Source organism: Notamacropus eugenii, chromosome 1 (assembly GCF_028372415.1).
Source record: "Notamacropus eugenii isolate mMacEug1 chromosome 1, mMacEug1.pri_v2, whole genome shotgun sequence".
Classification (NCBI taxonomy): Eukaryota; Metazoa; Chordata; class Mammalia; order Diprotodontia; family Macropodidae; genus Notamacropus; species Notamacropus eugenii.
In genome coordinates, this window is record NC_092872.1 from 319,090,102 (window position 1) to 319,111,741 (window position 21,640).

The following is a 21,640-nucleotide window of genomic DNA, read 5'->3' on the forward strand; positions in this document are numbered from 1 at the left end:
CACAACCAGCATCATGCTTACAGACTGCTTTGTTATCTTTTTCTCACTGTGATTCAGTTTTCCTGGTCTACTTCAAATATGGGATTAGAAATGCTTCTGTGACCTCTGGCAAATCACTTAACTACTCCAGGCCCCAGTTTCAGCTGTAGAATGAGGAAATTAAGCAGCCTACCTCTAAGTAAGGTTTCCATGATCCAAAATATATATTTCATAAAGAGCAGAGTCTAGACAGCTAAAGCTACTCCTGGGTATAAACTTACAAAAAAGTTCAATTAAAATATTCCCTCTTCGGTTTATTTTCTCTACACAATTTTAGGTGTACTCCAAATACTGCCCAAACTATTAATAAAGTAGAAAGAATACTAGCCTGAGAGTCAGAATTCTAAGTTTTAACCCAGTTTATGTTATCAACTTGATTGTATGACCTCGGAAAAATCATTTAACCCTTTCTTCATTTATAAAATAAAGAGCTGGATCATATCTCAGATTCTATGAAATTGCTTTTCTTTGTGTCTTTGCATGCAACCCAGTGTTTGATACATAAAAGTTATTTAATAAATGCCTGTTGATGACTGAATTGCCTTTTAAAGTTTATCAATTCTATAATGTGGGGAGAAACTGAAAACTAATCAGTTAAGAATGATTAATCTTTAGTAGTAATAAATTTAGAACAGAAAAAAATACACAATATGAGATTAAAATCAAGAAGAGCATTAATTTTAAACAAAGAATTTTCCCCATCAGTTGATTTTCAATTCTAATAATCAGCCTTCACCACAAAAAATTCTAGTTTGGAAACATACATTTTTCCAACACACCCTAATGTACACACATCACAAAGTGGGAAATGCTATTTTAACAAGTTTGTAAAGTTCCTTGGATTATAGTTTTACTAATTATTCACTGTGAACAAAAATATGTTTTTTTTATTTTTCAGCACCAGTTACAATCTTGAAACTCAATTTTACAGGACTGCAAATGTTAGTGATAACCGTTGGGAAATCTTTTACTGTTTACTTAATAAAACTACCATTTGAGGTCAGCATTCCATAATAATGCTAAGTAAGTTGATTACTTGTCCAAACATTTCATCATAGAACTTTTTTGTCAATGTGAAATACATAAAATAGGGCTATTAAAAGGTTAGGTATTCCTTTATTCTAACTGTAGAAGAATCTTCTTTGCTCTTTCACTATTAAACTCAAAAATTTTTAAATGAGGAGAGCTTTATTTCTAAACTACAGTGTTTCATACTGAAGTAATCACAAGTGGCAAATTTTAATAACAATAAAGCAAAATAAATGTTTCAAAACTAATACTTATAGACAGTTGAAACTACTCCTATACATGTATAAACTTAGAAAGAAGTCTCTTATGCTCAACTGAAGTATACCCTCTTCATCTTGTTATTATTTCTACTAAGTTTTGGTCAATATTTTAAATATATCCATGGCATATTTTTGTGCCAGACAACTGCTGAAGCAAGATGCCTAACTAATGATATCAGATTAAAAAATACAAGGCAATCAAAATTTACTAAATGTTACATTAAGAAAAGCTTTCACAGAACAATAGTAAAACAGTTCCAAAGGCTAAGAAAATATTGATATTTAGAGTACAAACCACCACAATGTCAAAATAGATAAAACTATTATATGGGGGAACACTTGAACAATGAATACAACACGTAAGTCAGGACTGCTTCCTTGTCCTGCTTCCTTGAAATTTAGTCTTCATATTCATAACATATGTCTGGAATCTTCTGAAGTTTCATTTCACCAAGGGAAGTGGCTTCTTCCCTTCAATGGATCTCTGGTCCGTTGCTTTTGGAGCATATTGTGTTCACTGTACAATTTCGAAGTAGTGTAATATTGCCAAGATATGTTGAGGCATGAAGATGTATCCAGTGTATAATGCCATTCCAACAATGGAAATCAACATAGAATCTGAGTTGTAATTAAGGAAATTATGAGGTTATTTCTCTTGGAACAACTGAGAATTTTAACAAAGATAATTTAAAATATAAAAATGCAGTCTAAAAAAGTAAACTCAAATATTTTTAAACGAGGAGAGCTTTCTTTCTAAACTGCAGTGTTTCAAACTGAAATAATCACAAGTGGCAAAGCATCAAAAACCAACACTGGATGTAACTTAAAGTAAAATCATGATCTTTTCAATTCATTTCACAAGCACTGCTGTATGGCAGCAAAATCTGAAATACCAATGCCTGCAAAGAACTAAAGATGGACATCACACTGGAGGCCACAGAGAACCATAAAGTGAATGTGAGCATATTGCAAAATATAGCCAACTAAATCTCCCAAGAAGAACAAGAGTAAAGGCTATTACCAATAAATTGGAAGACAGGAAGAGAAGACAGGTTGGGCAAATGGTCAGCCAGAACTAGAACCTCATGGTGTCATGAGAAAGCAAGGAAGGCCTTCAACATAATGGGCAGACCCTCTGTGGCAAACTTTAGGGAGAACATGAATAAGTAAAAACAGTTGAGGAAAAATCAACCCATGTGACCTACCCAATAATTATGCATTTTATACTTATTCCCCAAACCTGCCCACAACAAAATTAGTTAAATCTACACAATGCACAAATATTACTAACAAAATTACTAACAAAATTAAATTTCTTGGGTGTTACAATAAGGATGAAACAGGGATTACCTCAGGGCCATAATCTAAAGATCATAAATAAGTCTGTAACTGAAAGAAACTTCAGAGAACATAGAGTCCAAACTTCTCAATTTACAGGTTTGCAGGGAGGTTAAATGAGGTATCCAAGATCTTAAAAAACAAACAACATCTGATAACTGCTTTCAATACAGTTTTTCTTCATATTTTATTTTGTATTTTCTTTGTATTTCATGTATTTAAAAAACATTATTCTAAGAGGGGGTCCATAGGCTTCACCAGTTTGCCAAATGGACCCATGACATAAAAAGGTTAAAAAAACAAACAGACAACAAACCCACTCTAACAAGCCAGTGTTCTTTCAACTGCCTCTCACTCTCTTCCCAGACAAAAGGTCTAATCTGGGACCAGCTAATACCACCCATAAAGAGAAAGACAAATGTACCCAGAGGGAACTTTTACCCCCTCACAACTAAACACAAAGACAATTCTTGCTCCCTGGACCCAGACCTAAATGGAAAGATTCCACCAAAGTTACAGTGATGCCTAATGGTGGGTATGGAGGTCCCTGATTCACACAGTCCTATGAACCAAGTAGCTTACCCTATGTAAGGAGGCAAGGTGAGACTACTAATGGCAAAGCCTTACCATCATTAAGGTTACCATCATAGGTTATCAAATGAAAATGGAAAGAGAGAGAGAAGTCAGGACTTATTGCTAAGAACAATCTATCTCAGCATCAAGATTGCTGGTACCTCCAGAATATCTCATTTCTATCTGTTCATTTGTACTATCTGTCCCATGTCCCAGTTCTTCTCTAGGGGCAACATTACTTAGACCAGGGAATGTTAAATATGAGTTACCCAGGACCCATGCACAGGAGGGCATGTCAACAATATATCACTAACAAATATGAAAACTTATAGGTTTTATGAAATATTTTTACAGCTCACATGATTACAAACATACTCTTGAGGGGAAAAAATACAATTAGAACACATACCCTGAAAACTTTAAAAAGATTCATCAGCAAGCTTTATTCAACTGCTTCAGTTCTCATCTGTTTTATGAAATGAATGAAGAGAGCCTAGGACTGACTCTTAGGGGGCATGTACAGATATAGGTCATGATGATGAGCCATCAATATATTTTATAGTTATTATAGAAGGGCCAGAGCATACTTTTTCAAGACATGCTATTTTTTTATTATTATAAAAATCCTCTTTGCCCTATCTTCATTTCTTGTAAAACTATACACATATTACACAAATAATTTATACCCTCTTCCAAGACTGGAGATAACATGGCAGCGCAGTAACTTCCAGTGACAGATTACTAACTTGGGGCCATAACCACAAATTTTATTCAAATAAGAATAATTTACTACAAAATAGTTCTTGAAGAACTACATACCATTGCACAGTAGGAAGAAGGTATTTAGGTATAAAAACTCCCTCTAGTATTGGAGCTTGGCAACTCATCTGTAACTTACAGTCTTAGAGTTACTTGGAACACTAAGGTTTAGCAACTTACCCAAAGTCACAGCTAGTACGTGTTAAAATCAGGAGTTAAAAGGGGATCTGGAACCTGGGAGATAGTAGTAGTACTTCAATAGAAACAGGAAAATGTAAAAGATGGGAGGGTTTGGGGAAAAGAAAATGGTTCTATTTTGGACATGTTGAGCTTGAGATCTCTGCAGGAAATCCAGTTTGAAATGAAATGTTTCAAGAGGTTACTAACTGGTAACATGGGACTAAAATTTAGGAGGAAAACAAGGAGCCATGTGCAGATGTGAATGTGTGCACACACTCACATGCATACACACACACACACACACACACACACACACACAAACAAAGAATAACAGTGAAATTAAACACATAAGAGATATGTTGAGCTTGAGATCTCTCTAGGAAATTCAGTTTGAAATGTCCAACAGGTTACTAACTGGTGATGTGGGACTAAAATTTAGGAGGAAAACAAAGAGCCATATGCAGATATGAATGTGTGCACATGGGCGCACACATGCACATGCACACACACATACACACAAAGAATAACAATGAAATTAAACACATAAGAGACTGGGAGGTTACCAAAAGAAAGTATATAAGTAGGATTTTGTTTTTAAACCTTTTTTGGGATCATGGATTCCTTTCAAAGTTAGGTGAAACCTATGGACCCTCTTCCATAACATTACAAAGAAAAACAATTTTACTTAAATGGTTATAACAACAACAATAACAAACAAACAAGTTTGTGGACAACAGGTTAAGATCCCTTGCTAGATAGAGAAGAGAGTCTAAGACAGACTCTCAGGGGACATCTACAGTTACAGGTCTTGATGATGAGCCAACAAGCAAAGGAGATAGAGAAGGAATGGTTAAACAGAAAGACAAATAGGAGAGAACAGCATCTCAAAAATCTGCAGAGGCCAGAGAATCCAAGAAAAGAGGGATGTTAAATGTCAAATGCAGCAGACAAACTGAGTAGCATGGACACACACAAAAAAATCTAATTTGGCAATTAAGAGACTGCCTTTGGAATGAGTTGTTTCAGCTGAAGGTCTGAAGCTAGAATGCAAGGTGTTGAGGAGTAGTTGAGAGGAGAGGAAATAGAGAATGAGTGTAGGCAGCTTTTTCTAGGAATTTGACTGAAGGAGGGAATAAAGATGTAAGATGATAGCTTGAGAGCTGAGTAGGTCTAGAAAACATTTTTTTTTTTTTGTGGTGAGGGAGACTTGGGCCTGTTTGAAAGAAGTAGGGGAAGGAAACCGTAGACAGGGAGAGATGGAAGATTTTTAGGGAAGAGAATGATTGAAGTCATAATCTGTTGGAGAAGATGGGAAGGGACAGACTCAAACGGCCATGTAGGAAAACAGACCTCTGTAAAGAGAAGGGGAAGTACTTTTTAGCAACTGGGGAAAATAAGATGATGTCAAGGCATTTTGAGATAAAGAGAACTCATAGTAAATGCCTTCAGTTTTCATAGCAAATTTTAGAGATGATCAGCTGGGAGGTAGAGAAAAGAAGAGAATTGTGAAGCTTAAGGAGAGAAAATGCTTGGAGCAGTTTTTATGAGGAATATGCTAGAGAATCAATTAGGAACAGGAGAAGGAGATGGAGGAAAGAAGAAGGGAAGGAAGAGGAAGAACTATAAGAACAAAGAGAACAGGAAGAAGAAATACAACTAACACTCAAACAGTGCCTCAACATTTCAGGCACTCTACCAAACACTTGATAAATATCTCATTTGAACCCACAACGACTCTGGATGATATTCCTGTTCCCATTTTACAGTGGAGGAAACTGAGGCAAACAGAGATTAAGTGATTTGCCCAAAGTCAAAAACTACTAAATATCTGAAATTCAGGTATTCTTGCCTCCAGGCCCAGTGCTCTATGTACCAATCCACCTCTTACAGACCAGTGGTCAATCTGCACTGGTGGAAAAAAAGGTTTCCTTATTAGGAATTCCCTATACCTATGAAATCGTTGGCCCAGAGATTTGGACATATGTGTGAATTGTTTCTATGTTTTCCTAATGTGGGACACAACAATTTGATTAAAAACATTAAGAAACTACCTGACTGTATTAGAGAAATTATGTCCTAGTGATGGGGTACAAGCCCAAGTTGAGACCTTTGTTGCTTGGACCGGGAGGGTTTTGGTCCCATTTGTTTGAAGGGCCCCAGAAAGCCTGGCCTTGGGGGCTCCATGGATTCTCCTTATAGGATTTAGCATTCTTCTGATATTCCTCCCTTAGATCCTACTACCAGCCACTTCTTAGCATTCTCTAGAGGTCTAATTCATCGAGCCTGGATTGTGGATTGTCTGGCCCACCGGCCACTCCCATCAGGATCCTCCCTGGGTTTGATCTACATTCTAGGCTGACCTCCCGTATCAAGACCATCCCTGAGACCCCAGACTATTTGGGGACACCTGGATTCTTCCCTCAGTCTTTTTCTGTATTTAAGTTCCATCTTGCCTCCATGAAGATACTCAGACCCTGGCTGGCTGAGATTCTATCTGGTCCGCTTGTGAATACAAGCATTACAAATGCTTAGGCTCCTTAAGAGTCAACCCAGTATGGCAAATCTTTAATAAACTTTGTTTTTCTTTGGCTTTAAGAAGGTCTCTGTCGAATTCATTTGAGCAGGACCCGGTGTGTTGGTATTTTGGGGTCCACACCATCCCAAACCTCAACACTAGTAGACAGAAGGCTGGCTGCTCTTTAAGACTATGTCACAAGGTGGTGGATGAAATTTCCTTACTGAGAATTTCCTACAGCAAAGACATCACAGGTCCAGTTACCAGGATAGTAACATTATATACAGAAGAAGACTTGATAAAATAAAACTCATCTGTGTTGAAATCATTAAATAGTAAAGGAATAGAAATCTTTTCTGATCTGGGTAGTACAGATTTGAAACCAACAGTGAGTACTATGTAATGAAGAAAACAATAGGTTTTTCCATTTTAAAAAGGAGCAAAACAAGGATATTGATAACTGACAGTTCTAAAAATGCCAAGAAAAGAATTAATCAAGAAAAATGTATTAAACTAGATGAGAAGACATCTACCCTGAGAAGGCACTGGCATTTCTCTTGAGCCCCACAGTTCTGAGAGTAGTGGGCTAAGCTGGTCAGGAGTCTACACAAAGTCTGGCATCAATTGTGGCAAACCCCAGGGAATAAAGGAGGGGTCAACAAATTACCTAGAAGAAGGGGATAAAAAAAGACTAGTTGGCAAGGGGCAGGTCAATGGACTTGTGTGATCAGGCCCGTGGCTAACCCATACATTTTCAGAGACAAGGAGACCTAGTACTAAAACATTAGTGAATTGAAGAGGTATTAGCAAAGAAGTTATTTCTATTCATGGATGAAACTCTGGCTTATTTAGAAGAGGCACAAAATTTGACAACAGAAATGAAAGTAGTAATTTTCATAAGTAGTAGGATATATAATTTTTTGGTTTTTTGTTCTAGACCTGTGACTTTATTGGTATAAGGAAATCCTTAGATGGGCAATTCATATATAATTTATAGATGAATGTGAGTTCCCTAAGAGGTTTATTGATTTGCCTAATATTATCAGGCTAGTACAGTTATCCCTTCTACACTGCAACTTTCCCCATCGTGGTTTCAATACATGATGGGTTGGCATACAAAATTAAATGGGAATTTTGGGGGAGTTTTGTGGAAGCTACTAACAACATGTGAAGGCCAGCAGATGACACAAAAAAGTTTAGAAACTCAGAAATGCATAAAATACATGTATAGTATTGTATAATATCAAGATAGTTTATCTTTTAATAAGATAAATATACCCAAATTTTACAATAAGGAACTGTAAAAAACCCATAAGAGAAAAAAAAAATTCTCTGGCATAAAGAGAAGACCAAAACATTTGATGTAGATTTTCCAGAGGATGCTGTGCTCCTACCCCCTCCCCCTGACTCTGTGATGTGTAAGGGATAACTGTACTATCAGACACAGGACCTGAACCCAGGTTTTCTTGATTTTAAGGCCATCCCTCAACATCATACTTCCTCAAAGGTATAAGGAGAAATAAGAGAGTTTTCTACAGAGTGGCAGTTATGTAGCACAGTGCAGACTGCTAGACCTTGGAAGAGTAAAACCAGAGTTCAAATCTGACCTCAGACACTTATTAACTTTGTGACCCTGAGCAAGTCACTTAACTTCTGTCTACCTTAGGATCCCTCATCTGTAAAAGGAAGATGATAAATAGTATCCATCTCACAGGGCTGATGTGAGGATCAAATAAGATAATATTTGTAAAGCACTTTGCAAACCTTAAAGTGTCATATTATATCACTAATAAAATAGGGAAATTAAGAGAAAAGAAAATGCTGTTAACAATAAAACAACAGATTCAATAACCAACTATTGTGATACATCTAGACATAAACAGATTCTTCAGTGAAGATAAATATAAAATTATGAAAGGCCAAACAAGGTACATATAATGGATTTAAATAATCAATAACTTACACAGAAGCAGAATAAAACAAGATAAGAAATGATACCCATTGATACCCACATAAAAAAATTGGATCTAGAAGAAGGCCTACAGAAGATCAACTAGACCCAATCCCACCTCTAATGCTTACTATCTGTGGCAAGTCACTTAACCACTATTAATTTTAACCTCTTCACTTGTAAAACAGAAGGTTGGACAATATAGCACCTGAGATGCTGATGATGCTAAAAATGTCTGCAGAAAATTTATGGTAGGGCATGGTCAAGAATGGCACAGAATAGATTATAATTTCTAACACTCTCAATAGGAGTACCAACAGCAATGATGCCACAGATCCGTTGAAATACAGAAATAAAGGAAGAATATTTCATTATTTGAAATAGTTGGAGAAATGATCAATACACATGGTTAGATCAAACCATATATTGGATCTTTTAATTTAATTTACATATTTATAAATTAATTTATAAGCTTAACAATACCAATCATGATACCAACTTTATAAAATAAAAAACATGTAAACAATCAAATGTATTGAAGGGAATTACTAAAAAGGTAAAAAATTCAATTATTAAACTATATAATTATACTATTATTATGTTATATTAAATATTAAAATAAGCTATATTATAATATATTAAAGATTTAATTTTATTACAGGTAATATTTTATACTATATTAAATTATACTACAAAGCAGTAATTATCTGAGTTGTCTAGTATTAGCTTTAAAAAACAGAATGATTCAACAATGAGAAAGATGAACTAAAAATAAGAGTCCATAATAGTATTTGACAGATTCAACAACACTAAAAACAGGGAGAAGGAAATTGCTAGATTGTTTTTTTGGCAGGGGGAGGAGAAACTGGATAGAGGAATCACAAAAATAAGAATTACATCCACCTCTCATATCATGCAATAAATTAAGTTCCAAATAGTCCAATCATCTAAAATTTTTTAATATTCAAGAAAACCAGAAATATGGAAAATTTTAAAAGGTTACAACAATTGTAAAATAGAAAATTCCTAGTTCAACCAAACAGAAGTCAAAAGAGATTAACTTTAAAAGTTTTAAAAGATCATAATGGCTGGCCTGGAGCACATGTGCCTTGGAAGCAGCTGTAATAGCAATAGCAGCAGCAATTTCAGGCACTCCCAGCTTGGAAATGGTTAAGGGAGTTGGACAACTGGTAGAAATAAATTACAGAAGACCTTTGGCTGGCACAGGGTGCAGTTGGTGCTCATTGGCAATTGTATTGCCCATATGCAGTTCTGGGTTGTAACTCTGGGGCGGAGAGGAATACTTGTGGTTGATCATAAGGGAGCAGGGGCCCCCCAATAGTCACAGGACCAAGAAGAACATAGGAGCTGTGCCTGCAAGGGAACAGGAGCCCTAGTCACAGTTCCAAGGTCAGAACGAGAAAGAGCACTGGTGCTTGCAACTGCAGAACAGAAGGAACCCTTCCTGGGAAAGACCAGAGCACAGACCAGGAGACCAGTGATTACACTTCTCCCCAAAACACACCACCTTGGCAGTAACGGAAACTTGCAGAGTTCCAGAACTAACTCTGAAAACAGCAGAATGGAAAAGCCTGAAGGTGGGACAGTGCGTTCTCATGTGTGGGTAAGAAGAGTTCAATTTTAACATCAAGTTCAAAGTTAAGAAATAGGTTGGAAAAATCAACAAAAACAAACAAAAATGAACCTGACCATAGAAAGCTACTATGGTGACAGGAAAGACCAAGATAAACTCAGAAGATGACAACAATGTGAAAATAACTACAGCCAAAGCTCCAAAGGAAAAAAAAAGTGAACTGGACACAAGCCCAACAAGAATTCCTACAAGAATTGAGTAATGTAAGAAAATTATGAAAAGAGAATTAATAGCTTGGTAAAAGAGGCACAAAAAATACCAAATAACACTTAAAAAAAAAAAAACAACCAGAATTGACCTAATGATAAAAGCAAAATAGGAACAGTGAAAAAGAGGCAGAGAAGCTCACTAAAGAAAATAATTCTTTAAAAATTAGAATTGGGAACTAATGATTATATGAGACGCCAGGAAGCAATAGAACAATGCCAAAAGGATAAGAAAACAGAAGCAAAAGCGAACTCTCTCAACAGAAAAAAAAAAAAACTGACCTGGAAAATAGATCAAGGAAAGACAACTTAGGAATTAATGGTCTATCTGAAGGCCGTGATTAAAAAAAAACAAAAAGAAGCTAGACACCATTTTTTAAGAAAAACTGAACCAATCAAGGAAAACTATACCAATACCTTAGATCCTGAGGGTAAAACAGAAATGCAAAGAATCCATTAATCACCTCCTGAATGAGACCCCAAAAAGAAAACTCCAAGGAATAACACAGTCAAATTTCAGCTCCCAAGTTGTGGAAAAACAAACATTGTGGAGCCACAGTCAGAATCATGCAAGATTTAGTAACTTCCACATTAAAAGAGTGGAGGGCTTGAATATATTCTAAAAGGCAAAGGAATTAGGACTGCAACCAAGAATAACCTACTCAGAAAAATCTTCAGGAGGAAAAATAGAGATTTAATGAAATAGAGAACTTTCAAGCATTCCTAATGAAAAGACTGGAAGTGAATAGAAAATATGACAATCAAACACATGACTCAAGAGTAGCAAAAAAGGTAAACATGAAAGAGAAAATATAAGAGACTCAATAAATCTAAAGTGTTTATGCACCTATGTGGAAAGACAATATTGTAATTCTTAAGAACTTTTTATCCTTATTATGGCACTTAGATACAGACTACATAGACAGAGGGCACAAGGACAAATGAATTATGTTGGGATGATGTAAAAAAAAGGGAGGTAAGAGAAAGGGGGAAAGACAGAATGGAGAAAACTATCTCATATAAAAGAGGCACACAAGGAAAAGCTTTGGAGTACAGGGCAAATGGTGATGGGCAATGCTTGAAACTCACTCTCACTGGAATTGGTATAAATATGGGAAAAATATGCACAAACTCAGTTAGGTATAGAAATCTATTTTACCCAACAGGGCAACAGAAGGGGAAAGGAATAAGAGAAAGAGGTGGAATAATAAAAGGGGAAAGGGATAAGAGAAAGAGGTGGAATAATAAAAGGGAGGGCAGATTAAGGGAGGCAGTGGTCAGAGGCAAAACAGATGTTTGGGGAGGGACAGGAGAGAGGGAGGGAGAGGGAGATAGAGAGACAGGGAGGGAGGGTGGGAGAGAGAGAGAGAGGATAAACAGAAGAAAATAGGATAGAGGGAAATGCATAGTTATTAATCATAACTGAATGCAAATGTTGGTGAGCTTACTCATAAAATGGATAGCAGAACGGATTAGAAATTAGAAACCAATGATATGTTGTTTATAAGAGACACATCTGAAAGAGAAAAACACACTTAAGAGTTAAGACAAAGAGATGGAGCAGCTGAAGTAAAAAAGCCAGGGGTAATAATCATGATTTCAGACAAAGAAAAAGAAAAAAAATAGACCCAATTAAGAGGTAAGCCGGATGCAATGAATGATCTAAGACAATTGGAAAAGACTCAAGATGGAAAATGCTATCTACATCCAGAGAAAGAACTATGGAGTCTAAATGCTAAACAAAGCAAATGATTTTCTTTTTTTGGTATCTTCTTTCTCATGGTTTTCCCCTATGGTTCTAATTCTTCTTTACAATATGATGTACTGTTAATGTATTTTTGCATAATGGGAAGATCTTTCTTATCCATTAATAGGCTCATGTGACTTGCTTGATTCACAGGGAAGCTTAAGTCACATGAGTCTGTGGTGGGAGGAGTTTGCTGAATGGGTGGAAGAGGAAGGCAGGAGTGGAGCTTGGAAGAAGTTGAACACAGCAGTTAAAGCTGAGGGAGAGAGAAAGCAGGCAGCTGAGCTGCTAGTATTTGTTTGTGGGAAGGCCCAAGAAGGGTGAAGGTTTGGGGGTGGTGGTTCCCCCCTGCATTGTTATTGTGTATAGATTTTTTTGTTGCTATGATGGCTTTGGATTTCTCGTGTTTAAATAAATGTTTTGGTTCTGTCTTCCATGTGGAGAGTCTGTTATGTTTGAGATTCAGAATTATGCTGGCATATTCATGGCCAGTATAGGTGCTGTGATTATCACGGTGGTGCTACACAGGACTAATATGGAAATATGTTTAATATGGCTGTACATATATAGCATATATGAGATTACACACTGTCTTGGGGAGGGTAAGAAAATTTAGAACTCAAAATCTTATAGAAGTGAATGTTTAAAACTAAAAGTAAATAAATATTTTAAAAAAGATAAGCTGGGAAAATACATTTGGTTAAAAGGTACCACAGACAATGAAGTCATATAAAAATTTTTTTAATGTTTCCCCAATGAAGGCCTTTCTCTCAAATACATAAGGAACTGAATTCTCATAAAAATAAATAAAATTAAAAAAATAAAAACCATTTCCAAATTACAACTGACAAACTGCTAAAGGATATGAATAGGCAGTTTTCAGAAGAAGAAATCAAAGCGATCTATAAGCATGAAAAAATACTTTAAATCACTATTGATTTGAGAAATGAAAACTAAAGCAACTAAAATTAAACTAAAACAACTCTAAGGTAACACCTCATAAGTATCAAAAATGACAAAAGCTGGATCAGATGAGGAGAAACAGTACATTAATGAACTATTGGTGGAGTTATGAACTCATCCAAACATTCTGGAAAACAATTTGGAAATATGTCCAAAGAGCTATGAAATTACGCATACCTTTCAACTCAGCAATACCACTCCTAGGTCTGTACTCCAAAGAGATCAAAGAAAAAAGAAAAGGAACTTATATGTACCAAAAAATTCACTTAGAGGAAGTGAATTTAGAGGAAGTAAAAAGGTCAAGAAACAAGAGAAATAATGAAAAAGAGTGAGATGGTAGGGAACCTATTTCAAACTATACTACAAATCAGCAGCAGTGAAACAATTTGCTACTAGTTTAAAAAATAGAGAGGCTGACTAATGTAATCAATTAGGTGTAAGATATACAGAAGCTAATGAACAGTAGTCTAGTAAGTGATAAACCAACCTAAAGACCCTGGTTACTAAACTGCCAAGATAAGCTCCAAATGGACACATAACTTAGACATGAAGGATGCTATCATAAATGAATTAGAGGAGCAAGGAAGAAATCACCTTATAGATCTATAGAAAAGAAAACACTTCATGACCAAACAAGGAATAAAGAGGATCACAGAAAATAAAAAGTGGACAATTTTGATTATGTAAAAGTAAAAAGGCTTTACACAAACAAAACCAACACAGCTAAAATTAGAAAGGAAACAGGAAAACTAGATGTCATTCTTGGTTTCTAACTTCCAACATCACCACTGCCAATCAATCAGTTGCCAAGTCCTGTCAATTTTACCTTAGAAAAACCTTTCCTAATCCACAGATCACCTCCTGAAGGAGATCCCAAAAGGAAAACTAGGAATATTGTAACCAAATTCCAGATTTCCCATGTCAAGAAGAAAACATTACAAGCAGCTAGAAAGAAACAATTCAAGTATTGTGGAAACACAATAAGGATAACACAAGATTTTAACAGCTTCTACACTAAGGGACTGAAGGGCTTAGAATATGATATTCCAGAGGTCAAAGGAGATAGGATTAAAAACAAGAATCATCTACCCAGCAACACTGAGAATAATACTTCAGAGACATCCAAGAATTTTTGTTGAAAAAACCAGAGCTGAATAGAAAATTTGGCTTTCAAATACAAGAATCAGGAGAAGCATGAAAAGGTAAACAGGAAAGAGAAACTATAAGAGACTTACTAAATTTAAACTGTTTACATTCCTACATGGAAAGATGGTATTTGTAACTCATGAGACCTTTCTCAGTATTAGGATAGTTGGAGGAATATATGTAAATATATATGTGTGTGTGCATGTGTGGAGAGAGGGAGAGAGGGAGAGACAGATGGAGAGGGAGGGAGAGAGAGGGAGAAAAAGGGAGAGAGAGAGAGCGAGCACAGTGTGAGCTGAATATGAAGGGATGCTATCTAAAAAAGAAGTGTCGAGAGAAATATACTAGGAGAAGGAGGAAGGGAGAGGTAGAAGGTAGTAAATCACCTCACAAAAGAGAGGCAAGAAAGCACTTTGACAATGGAGGGGAAGAAGGGGAAGATGAGAGAGATTAAGCGAGCCTTCCTTTCACTGGATTTGGCTTCAGAATAATATACACACTCAATTGGGTATGGAAGTTTGTCTTATCCTACAGGAAAACAGGGGGGAAGTGGATAAGAGAGGGGGGATAATAGAAGGGAAGGGAGATTGGGGTAAGGGGTAATTGGAAGCAAACACTTTGGTGGAAGGACAGGCCAAAGGAGAACTGAATAAATGGAGGGTGGGAAAGGATGGAGGAAAATATAGTCTTTCAAAACATGACTGTTACAGAAGTGTTTAGCATGACTACACATGTATAACTTATATCAAATTTCTTGCCCTCTCAATGAGGGTGGATGGGGATGGGGGAAGGGAGAGAATGTACAACTCAAAGCTTTAAAAGTGAATGTTAAAAAATTGTTTTTACATGCAACTAGGAAATAAGACACACAGGCAATGGGATATAGAAATCTATCTTGCCGTGTAGAAAAACAGAAGGGAAGGGGACGGGGTGGGGTGACAGAAGGGAAGGGCACATTGGAGTGGGTAATCAGAATACATGCTGTCCTGGAGTGAGGGGAGAGAGGAGACAATTTGAAATTCACAATTTTGTGGAAGTGAATGCTGAAAAGTGAAGATAAATTTTAAAACCAAAAAAGTCAATAAAATTTAAAAGAAAATTTTAAAAAACAAATAAATAATAATAAAAAAGAAAAATCTTTCCTATGATCTCTCTAAATTCCTCAAATACTACAACCACTATGATTACAAGCCCTAATCACTTCACATCTGGACTAATCCAATAGCCTTATAAATGACATTCCTGCTTTCCAACTCCAGTTCATACTTCACTCGAAGGCCAAATAATTATCCTAAAATATTGATCTAACTACATTACCCACTTCCCCCCAATAAATTCCAAAGACTCCTTGTTAACTACTGGATCAAATATAAAATTCTGTTTGGCCTTTAAAGCCCTTCATAACCTGGCCCCTTTTCTACCTTTCTAGTCTTCTTACACCTTACTTTCCCCCATATTCTCTGCCAGAGTGGTTTCAGTACTGCTGCTGCTGCCGCCCCATCTCTGCTGGAGCCAGAGACAGAGCACCGAGGACTGAAGTTGGACTGCCTGTATAGTTTTTTACTTCTTGTGTGTGTGTTTTGCAATACGGATAAGATGGAAATGTTTTACATAACTTCCTATGTAACATTAATATTATATTGCTTGCCTTCTCAATGCGTGGGGGAGGAACAGAATTTGGAACTTTAAAAAAAGGGATGTTAAAATTGCTTTTACAGGAAGCTTGGGGAAAAAAATATTATTTAAAACAAAAAAGAGAGAAAAGATTATGCCTAACAACCCTTCTGGCTACTTGGATTTTAGGCACCAATTTTCAGAATTAACCCCTTGGCAGTTTCCTAGGGGATTTGTGATCCAAAAGTAAACAGAGGTGCTAGCAATGCAAGGCACTCCCACCCCTGTTTATTCTCTTACATCATAGCCCAAGCCTCCCAACTGTTGCAGTTTCAGACATAGATTTTGGATACTTTGCAATACAGCACATCAGGAAACACAGAAGAAAAGGGTGGAAAAGAGACCCTCATTCAACGTATTCTCAAAGCACCCCTCTCAGTATTACCCTGGGGAGCCCTCCCTTCAAAGCCAGTTGATGGGGGCCAGCTCCTGAAGAAAATCAGTTGGAGATAGGAGTGTTGAGCCCACAAGGAGTGAGTCAGGGTAAAAGTAGAGAACAGCTTCAACTGCAGTGGCCACTCCTATCTACAACAACAAAGCAACAAGTCATCCTTGGATAATGATGGGATTGTCAGGCAGTTCAGTTTATAGGGAAAGTAATGTTTGTGAATAAAAGTAACAAAAAAATACTGAAAAAGTCAGGTTCACTTGATTGGGGAATTTTCATTTTTTTCTGTGAGACATTTTCTGAGACTTATGGTTTGATCTGTGATTTAAGATTACTTTGGAAGTTGTGAGGACAGTTTAGAAGGGATACAGTGGAAGCAGAAATATCAATTAGGAACCTATTAGAACCTCTGAGTTCTTGTAGTTCTCAATGCTCCAATATAGTTTTGAAGTCACTGAAAAGTCATCTTTTCAAAAACTCTGTAATTAGAAAAACCTCTTCTAAACGCAGCTATTTATTGAAACATACCAACTAGTGATGAAATTCATGTTTGCAGCAGTAAACACAGAATAAGCTAGAGGAACAAATTATTTAGTTGCTGTTTTCCTTCAGGAATTAAAAGAATAACTATAACAATGCATCTTTCACATAAGTCATTCCATTATTCATGCTCACAAAATGATGTTGGGCACATATATAACCAAAAAATTGCTTGTTTGAATTTCAAAGTAACAATAATATTCTGAAACCTCAAAGTACTTCATATATCTATATACATATGTATTTAAATCAAGCTACAATAATATCATGTAACTCACAAAGAACTTGAAACCCAAACTAAGAGTGTGGATAGTTTTCTCATCTTTCACATCAAGTTAAGAGACTGATAGCAATACTTTTGAAACTATTATCAGCAAAGCACCAAACCTGGCCAATCCTAGAAAATTTCTCATAAGATAAATGAAAGGCCTTAGGAGTTCAGGGTATTGGAAAGGTAAACAGAAAGGTCTAAAAATAAGTTAAGTCACACTCTGTAAGACTGATATGGCATCAATAGATTTTTTTTCTTTATCATTCTATTAATCCTGTTAGCACATAATCATAAATGAATTTAGATAAATATTTTATATACAGTAGTAATAAAATTACTTCAATACTTTATTATGTCACATATTTCTTTTAAAAACTAAGCCACTTCCAGAAAACCATAATGAAAACACCAATGGTATGCAGAAACGAAAGCAATGTATTTGCCACTAAGACAGGACACAAAATAATTATGTCAAGGAAATAAACGCCATCATCTGGAATATTTTTTCCTCTGGAAAATCGACACAATTGTCCACTTCAGTAAGACCTCTAAGGCGTTTGTTACTAGTCTTTCTAATCTAAATGTAACTAAGAATTCCTTTCCTAACCATATACATAAAATCTGAAACTTAAAACTGATCCATCACAAAGATAAATCTAAACTGTTTCTCTTGCACCAAATATTTCGAAACTTTGAAAAAGGCTGATATAATGAACTTCAAGGTGTTGCGCTACAAGAGGCACACAGACATCTCTGCCTCTCTTTCACACACATAAGAGGAATGCAGGTTACCTTCAGGCCAACCACACGAATCTAAGCTCCCCACAGCTTCTGCAGCATGCATCTTCACTTGCCTGGACACTTTGCTCAGAGGTCACCCTCACCTCGTTCGTCTCCTCCCCTCCCCAATCTCAGCGGTATCCAGCACTAGGATGCACGCGAGCGCTTACCACCCACCACCCCACCCCCTTTTGACCACCCCCACTTCTCCAGGCCCTTTCTTCCACAGGTACCCATCAATCTTTCCCACGCACTTACAGGCCTACACTTGCCGTCTAGTCTAGCTTTCTCCCCACAGATCTACCTCAGACTATCAGGAGCTCTCCCCGCCATTCAGCATCAGGGGCCTGGCCCCTTTATTACCGCCCTCCCTCCCTCCGCGCCCACCCACCTCCAAGTCCCTCACCGCCCGCCCCCGCAGCCAATCGAGCAGGATACTGAAGACAGTCCTCTCCCAGGGTTCCAGCATATAGAGCGCGGTGACGAGCAGATACTGGTAATAGAACCAAGACATCTGCTGCCAAGCCCTTCCCAGCGTCCTGCCAGCCATCGGAACCTCTACCGAGAGATGTGTCTTCCGTGTGTCTCCTTCTTGGTCCACACCCACTCTCTCCAGCTAAGCCCGCTCTCAGTCCGTTCAGCCTAACGAAACACGTACGTCACCGCGCACGCTCAGCTCCGTGTGCGTGCTGACGTCACCTCGCGTTCCTCCGGGCTCTCGCTTGGCTGCACCGCTTGCCAGGATGGGTCGCACCCCTCTCCCCTGCACCGGTGCTAAAGCTGGATTCGAGCTTGTCTCTCGCTGGTTTGAACTGATCGTGCGGTGGCTCGAGGGGCATCGCTGGGGAGACGCGGGCTTGAGATGTCAATAAGAATGTCCTAAAGAAGTCTTAGCCGAGTTGAAGGAAAAAGTAGCTGGAGTGAAAGTACCTATTGGTAGGATAACTTGAAAGGTCACCAAATGTCAAGGATGACCGAGGGAGAGGACCTGGTAGTTCGCTCCTCGGGGTGCCCTGCCTCCATAAAGTTAAATAGCAGACTTCCTTAGAGCCCGGCTGGACATCTCTTAATCCTGCTTCCATAGGACCACTGTGACCTGGAGTGTACAACTATAAGCATCTACCTGTCTGTTGTTAAGTCGTTTCAGATTCTTTGTGACCCCGTTTAGGATTTTCTTGGCAAAGAGACTGGAGTAGTTTGCCATTTCCTTCTCCAGATCATTTTACAGATGAGAAAACTGAGTTGCCCAGGATCACAGAGCTAGCAAATTGTTTGAGGCCGGATTCGAACTCGGTTAGAGGAATCTTCCTGACTCCAGGCCCAGCGTTCTATCCACAGCACCACCTAGCGGCTCCCAAGCATCTACCTACTTATACATTTTTTAAAGTTGTCTGTTTCTGTAAGTGACGACCAGATCAGGAGAAAGGAGAAAGGAGAAAGAATCATTTGTAACTTCAAGTCCAACTGTGCATTCATTTCCTTACCCTGACAGGAGCTTTCACTACCCTAGTATTTCCAATCACAAAATGAGCAAAACCCAAAACAGCATAAAATGGAGAGAAAGGGCATGTAAGAGATCTGATAACATTAGAGTGAGTTCACATGTATCCTATGGTTGGAGAGGGGGAGGGTGGAGAGAGACAAAGGCAGAGAGAGAAATGGGAGTTTATAGCTTTTTTCATTGTAAAGAAAACTATTAATGCAGAAATTATATAGCATACTAATGTATAATAATGATGGTTCTAGGGATAATTTCAGAGAGTGAGAGAATAATATTTTCTCTCTATGTTGGGCTCCCATCTCTACCTCAGTTACTGCTGAAGGGTAAACAATATCTCAAATTCCTTTAAAGGCAAAAAACCCTCTTCTCAGCCAGCATTAAATTAGCCGCGTTATATAAGTGGTGCCCAGTTTTTAACAAGTGAAAAAACACAGCTTAGGCTCCAGGCCAAATTATCTGTCTCAGACACTTTTACTTTTTCTTTCCTCTCAGTAAGATGGGAAATCAAAAATAAGCTTCTTTTGTTAAGCTAAGGAGCAAGCTCCCTTTGATGAAGGTATTGGAGTGGGGTGGGATAGGGAAGGGAAGCAGAGTTAGAAATGCTAGAATTTTCTTCCTTCCTTCAGGAAGTCTCAAATGTCTATAGTCTAATCCATATGGTAGGTGATGCCAAATATTTGCATTTCACAGTGCATCTCTTAATGTAAGGTGGTGAAAATGAACCAAAACAGCACCAGAAACATCAGTCATTCAACTATCATTTATTAAACATCTGATATATACCAGGCAGTATGTACTAAGTGCTGGAGATACATAAAAAGGTAAAAAAAAAAAAAAATCCCTATTTTCAAGAAGTTCAGTCCAATATGGGAGAACATATAAACCAATAGGTATAAACCATAGTCACTTCACACTTGTGCCCTCTCTCTATGTATACTACTTTAATAATGATAAAGTTCTTAGGAGTTACAAGTGTCATCTTCCCATGTAGAAAGGTAAACAGTTTAACCTTACTGAATCACTTATGTTTTCTTTTTCCTGTTTTCCTTTATATGCTTCTCAAGAAAGCCAAACTTGGCAGAAACAACATATTGACCAATACCTTATACAACCTACCAAGATAAAGTCAAAATGGATACGTGATTCAGAAACAAAGGGTGATACCATAAGCAAATTAGGAATAGAAAGGAATATTACCTGTCAGATCTGTGGAGAAAGGAACAATTTAAAATCAGATAAGATAGAGAGCATTACAAGATGTAAAGTGGATAATTTTGATTATATTAAATTTAAAAGGTTTTGCAGAAACAAAAGCAATGTAACCATGATTAGAAGTGTTGACAAAATTTTAATGGGCCAGTCTCTAATGTGGGAATGATGAGACAGAGCAGGCCAAAGACAAGGTGCCAGTAATCAAGTACCAGTTTAATTTATTTGTTTCATTATGAGGAACAGATCTGCAATTTGAGAATTCTCCTGATCAGTATTCCAGCTTGCTGTAATGAAGGCAGAAATTATGTACACAAATCACAAGTGGGAAAGAAGGAGGAAGATGTATTGCAAACAATCATTTGCAGGACCTGAGTGGTTTCCCAGGACAAGCCCACCAATACAGGTGTTTTGGAGTCTGTGGGAACAGCATTGTTTCAAGTCCTTGGGAGTCATTACTTGGTGGGGCACAGGACCAGAGTTCTGCAATGGGAACAGGTTCTTCAGTCTTTAATTCCATTCACTTAAAGTATACAGGCACAGGAATGCAGTGATTGTGAGAGTGTTGTCAAGGGTCTGATTGATCATTTCAAGCTACATTGTAAGCTTTTCACTCCCAAGCCAGAATCTGCTGATGAAATGGGAATTCTGAGGAATCTAAATTATAAGTATATTCATTACACATATCATATTGATTCATATGGAAATAATAATTCCCTTCCCAGAAGGAAAGCAGAAAGCTGGGAAACAATTTTTTTACACCAAGTATGTCTGATAAAAGTCTCATTTCCCATATAAATAGACAATTGAATCAAATTTGCAAGAATACAATTCATTCCCCAGTTGATAAATGGCCAAAGGATTATGAACAGACAGTTTTCAGATGAAGAAATCAAAGCTATATATAGTCACATAAA

At 37.3% G+C, this 21,640-nt stretch overlaps 1 protein-coding gene across 1 annotated transcript; it reads right to left on the bottom strand.

Annotated features, from left to right (window-relative positions):
- Positions 1-633: 633 nt before the first annotated feature.
- Positions 634-18,666, bottom strand: SPTSSA (serine palmitoyltransferase small subunit A). Its single transcript, XM_072629642.1, has 2 exons — positions 18,452-18,666; positions 634-1,946 (listed from the first exon to the last, which is right to left on the bottom strand). The coding sequence occupies exons 1-2, from the start codon at positions 18,561-18,563 to the stop codon at positions 1,843-1,845; spliced, it is 216 nt and encodes a 71-aa protein (XP_072485743.1). The 5' UTR covers positions 18,564-18,666; the 3' UTR covers positions 634-1,842.
- Positions 18,667-21,640: the final 2,974 nt, after the last annotated feature.

Bases quoted from the DNA above. Each gene is read 5' to 3' on its own strand.
- SPTSSA (XM_072629642.1), bottom strand. From the start codon at position 18,563: ATGGCTGGCAGGACGCTGGGAAGGGCTTGGCAGCAGATGTCTTGGTTC. The intron at 1,947-18,451 runs GTATCCTGCTCG...ATTACAACTCAG, and splicing joins CTGGGAGAGGACTGTCTTCA to ATTCTATGTTGATTTCCATT.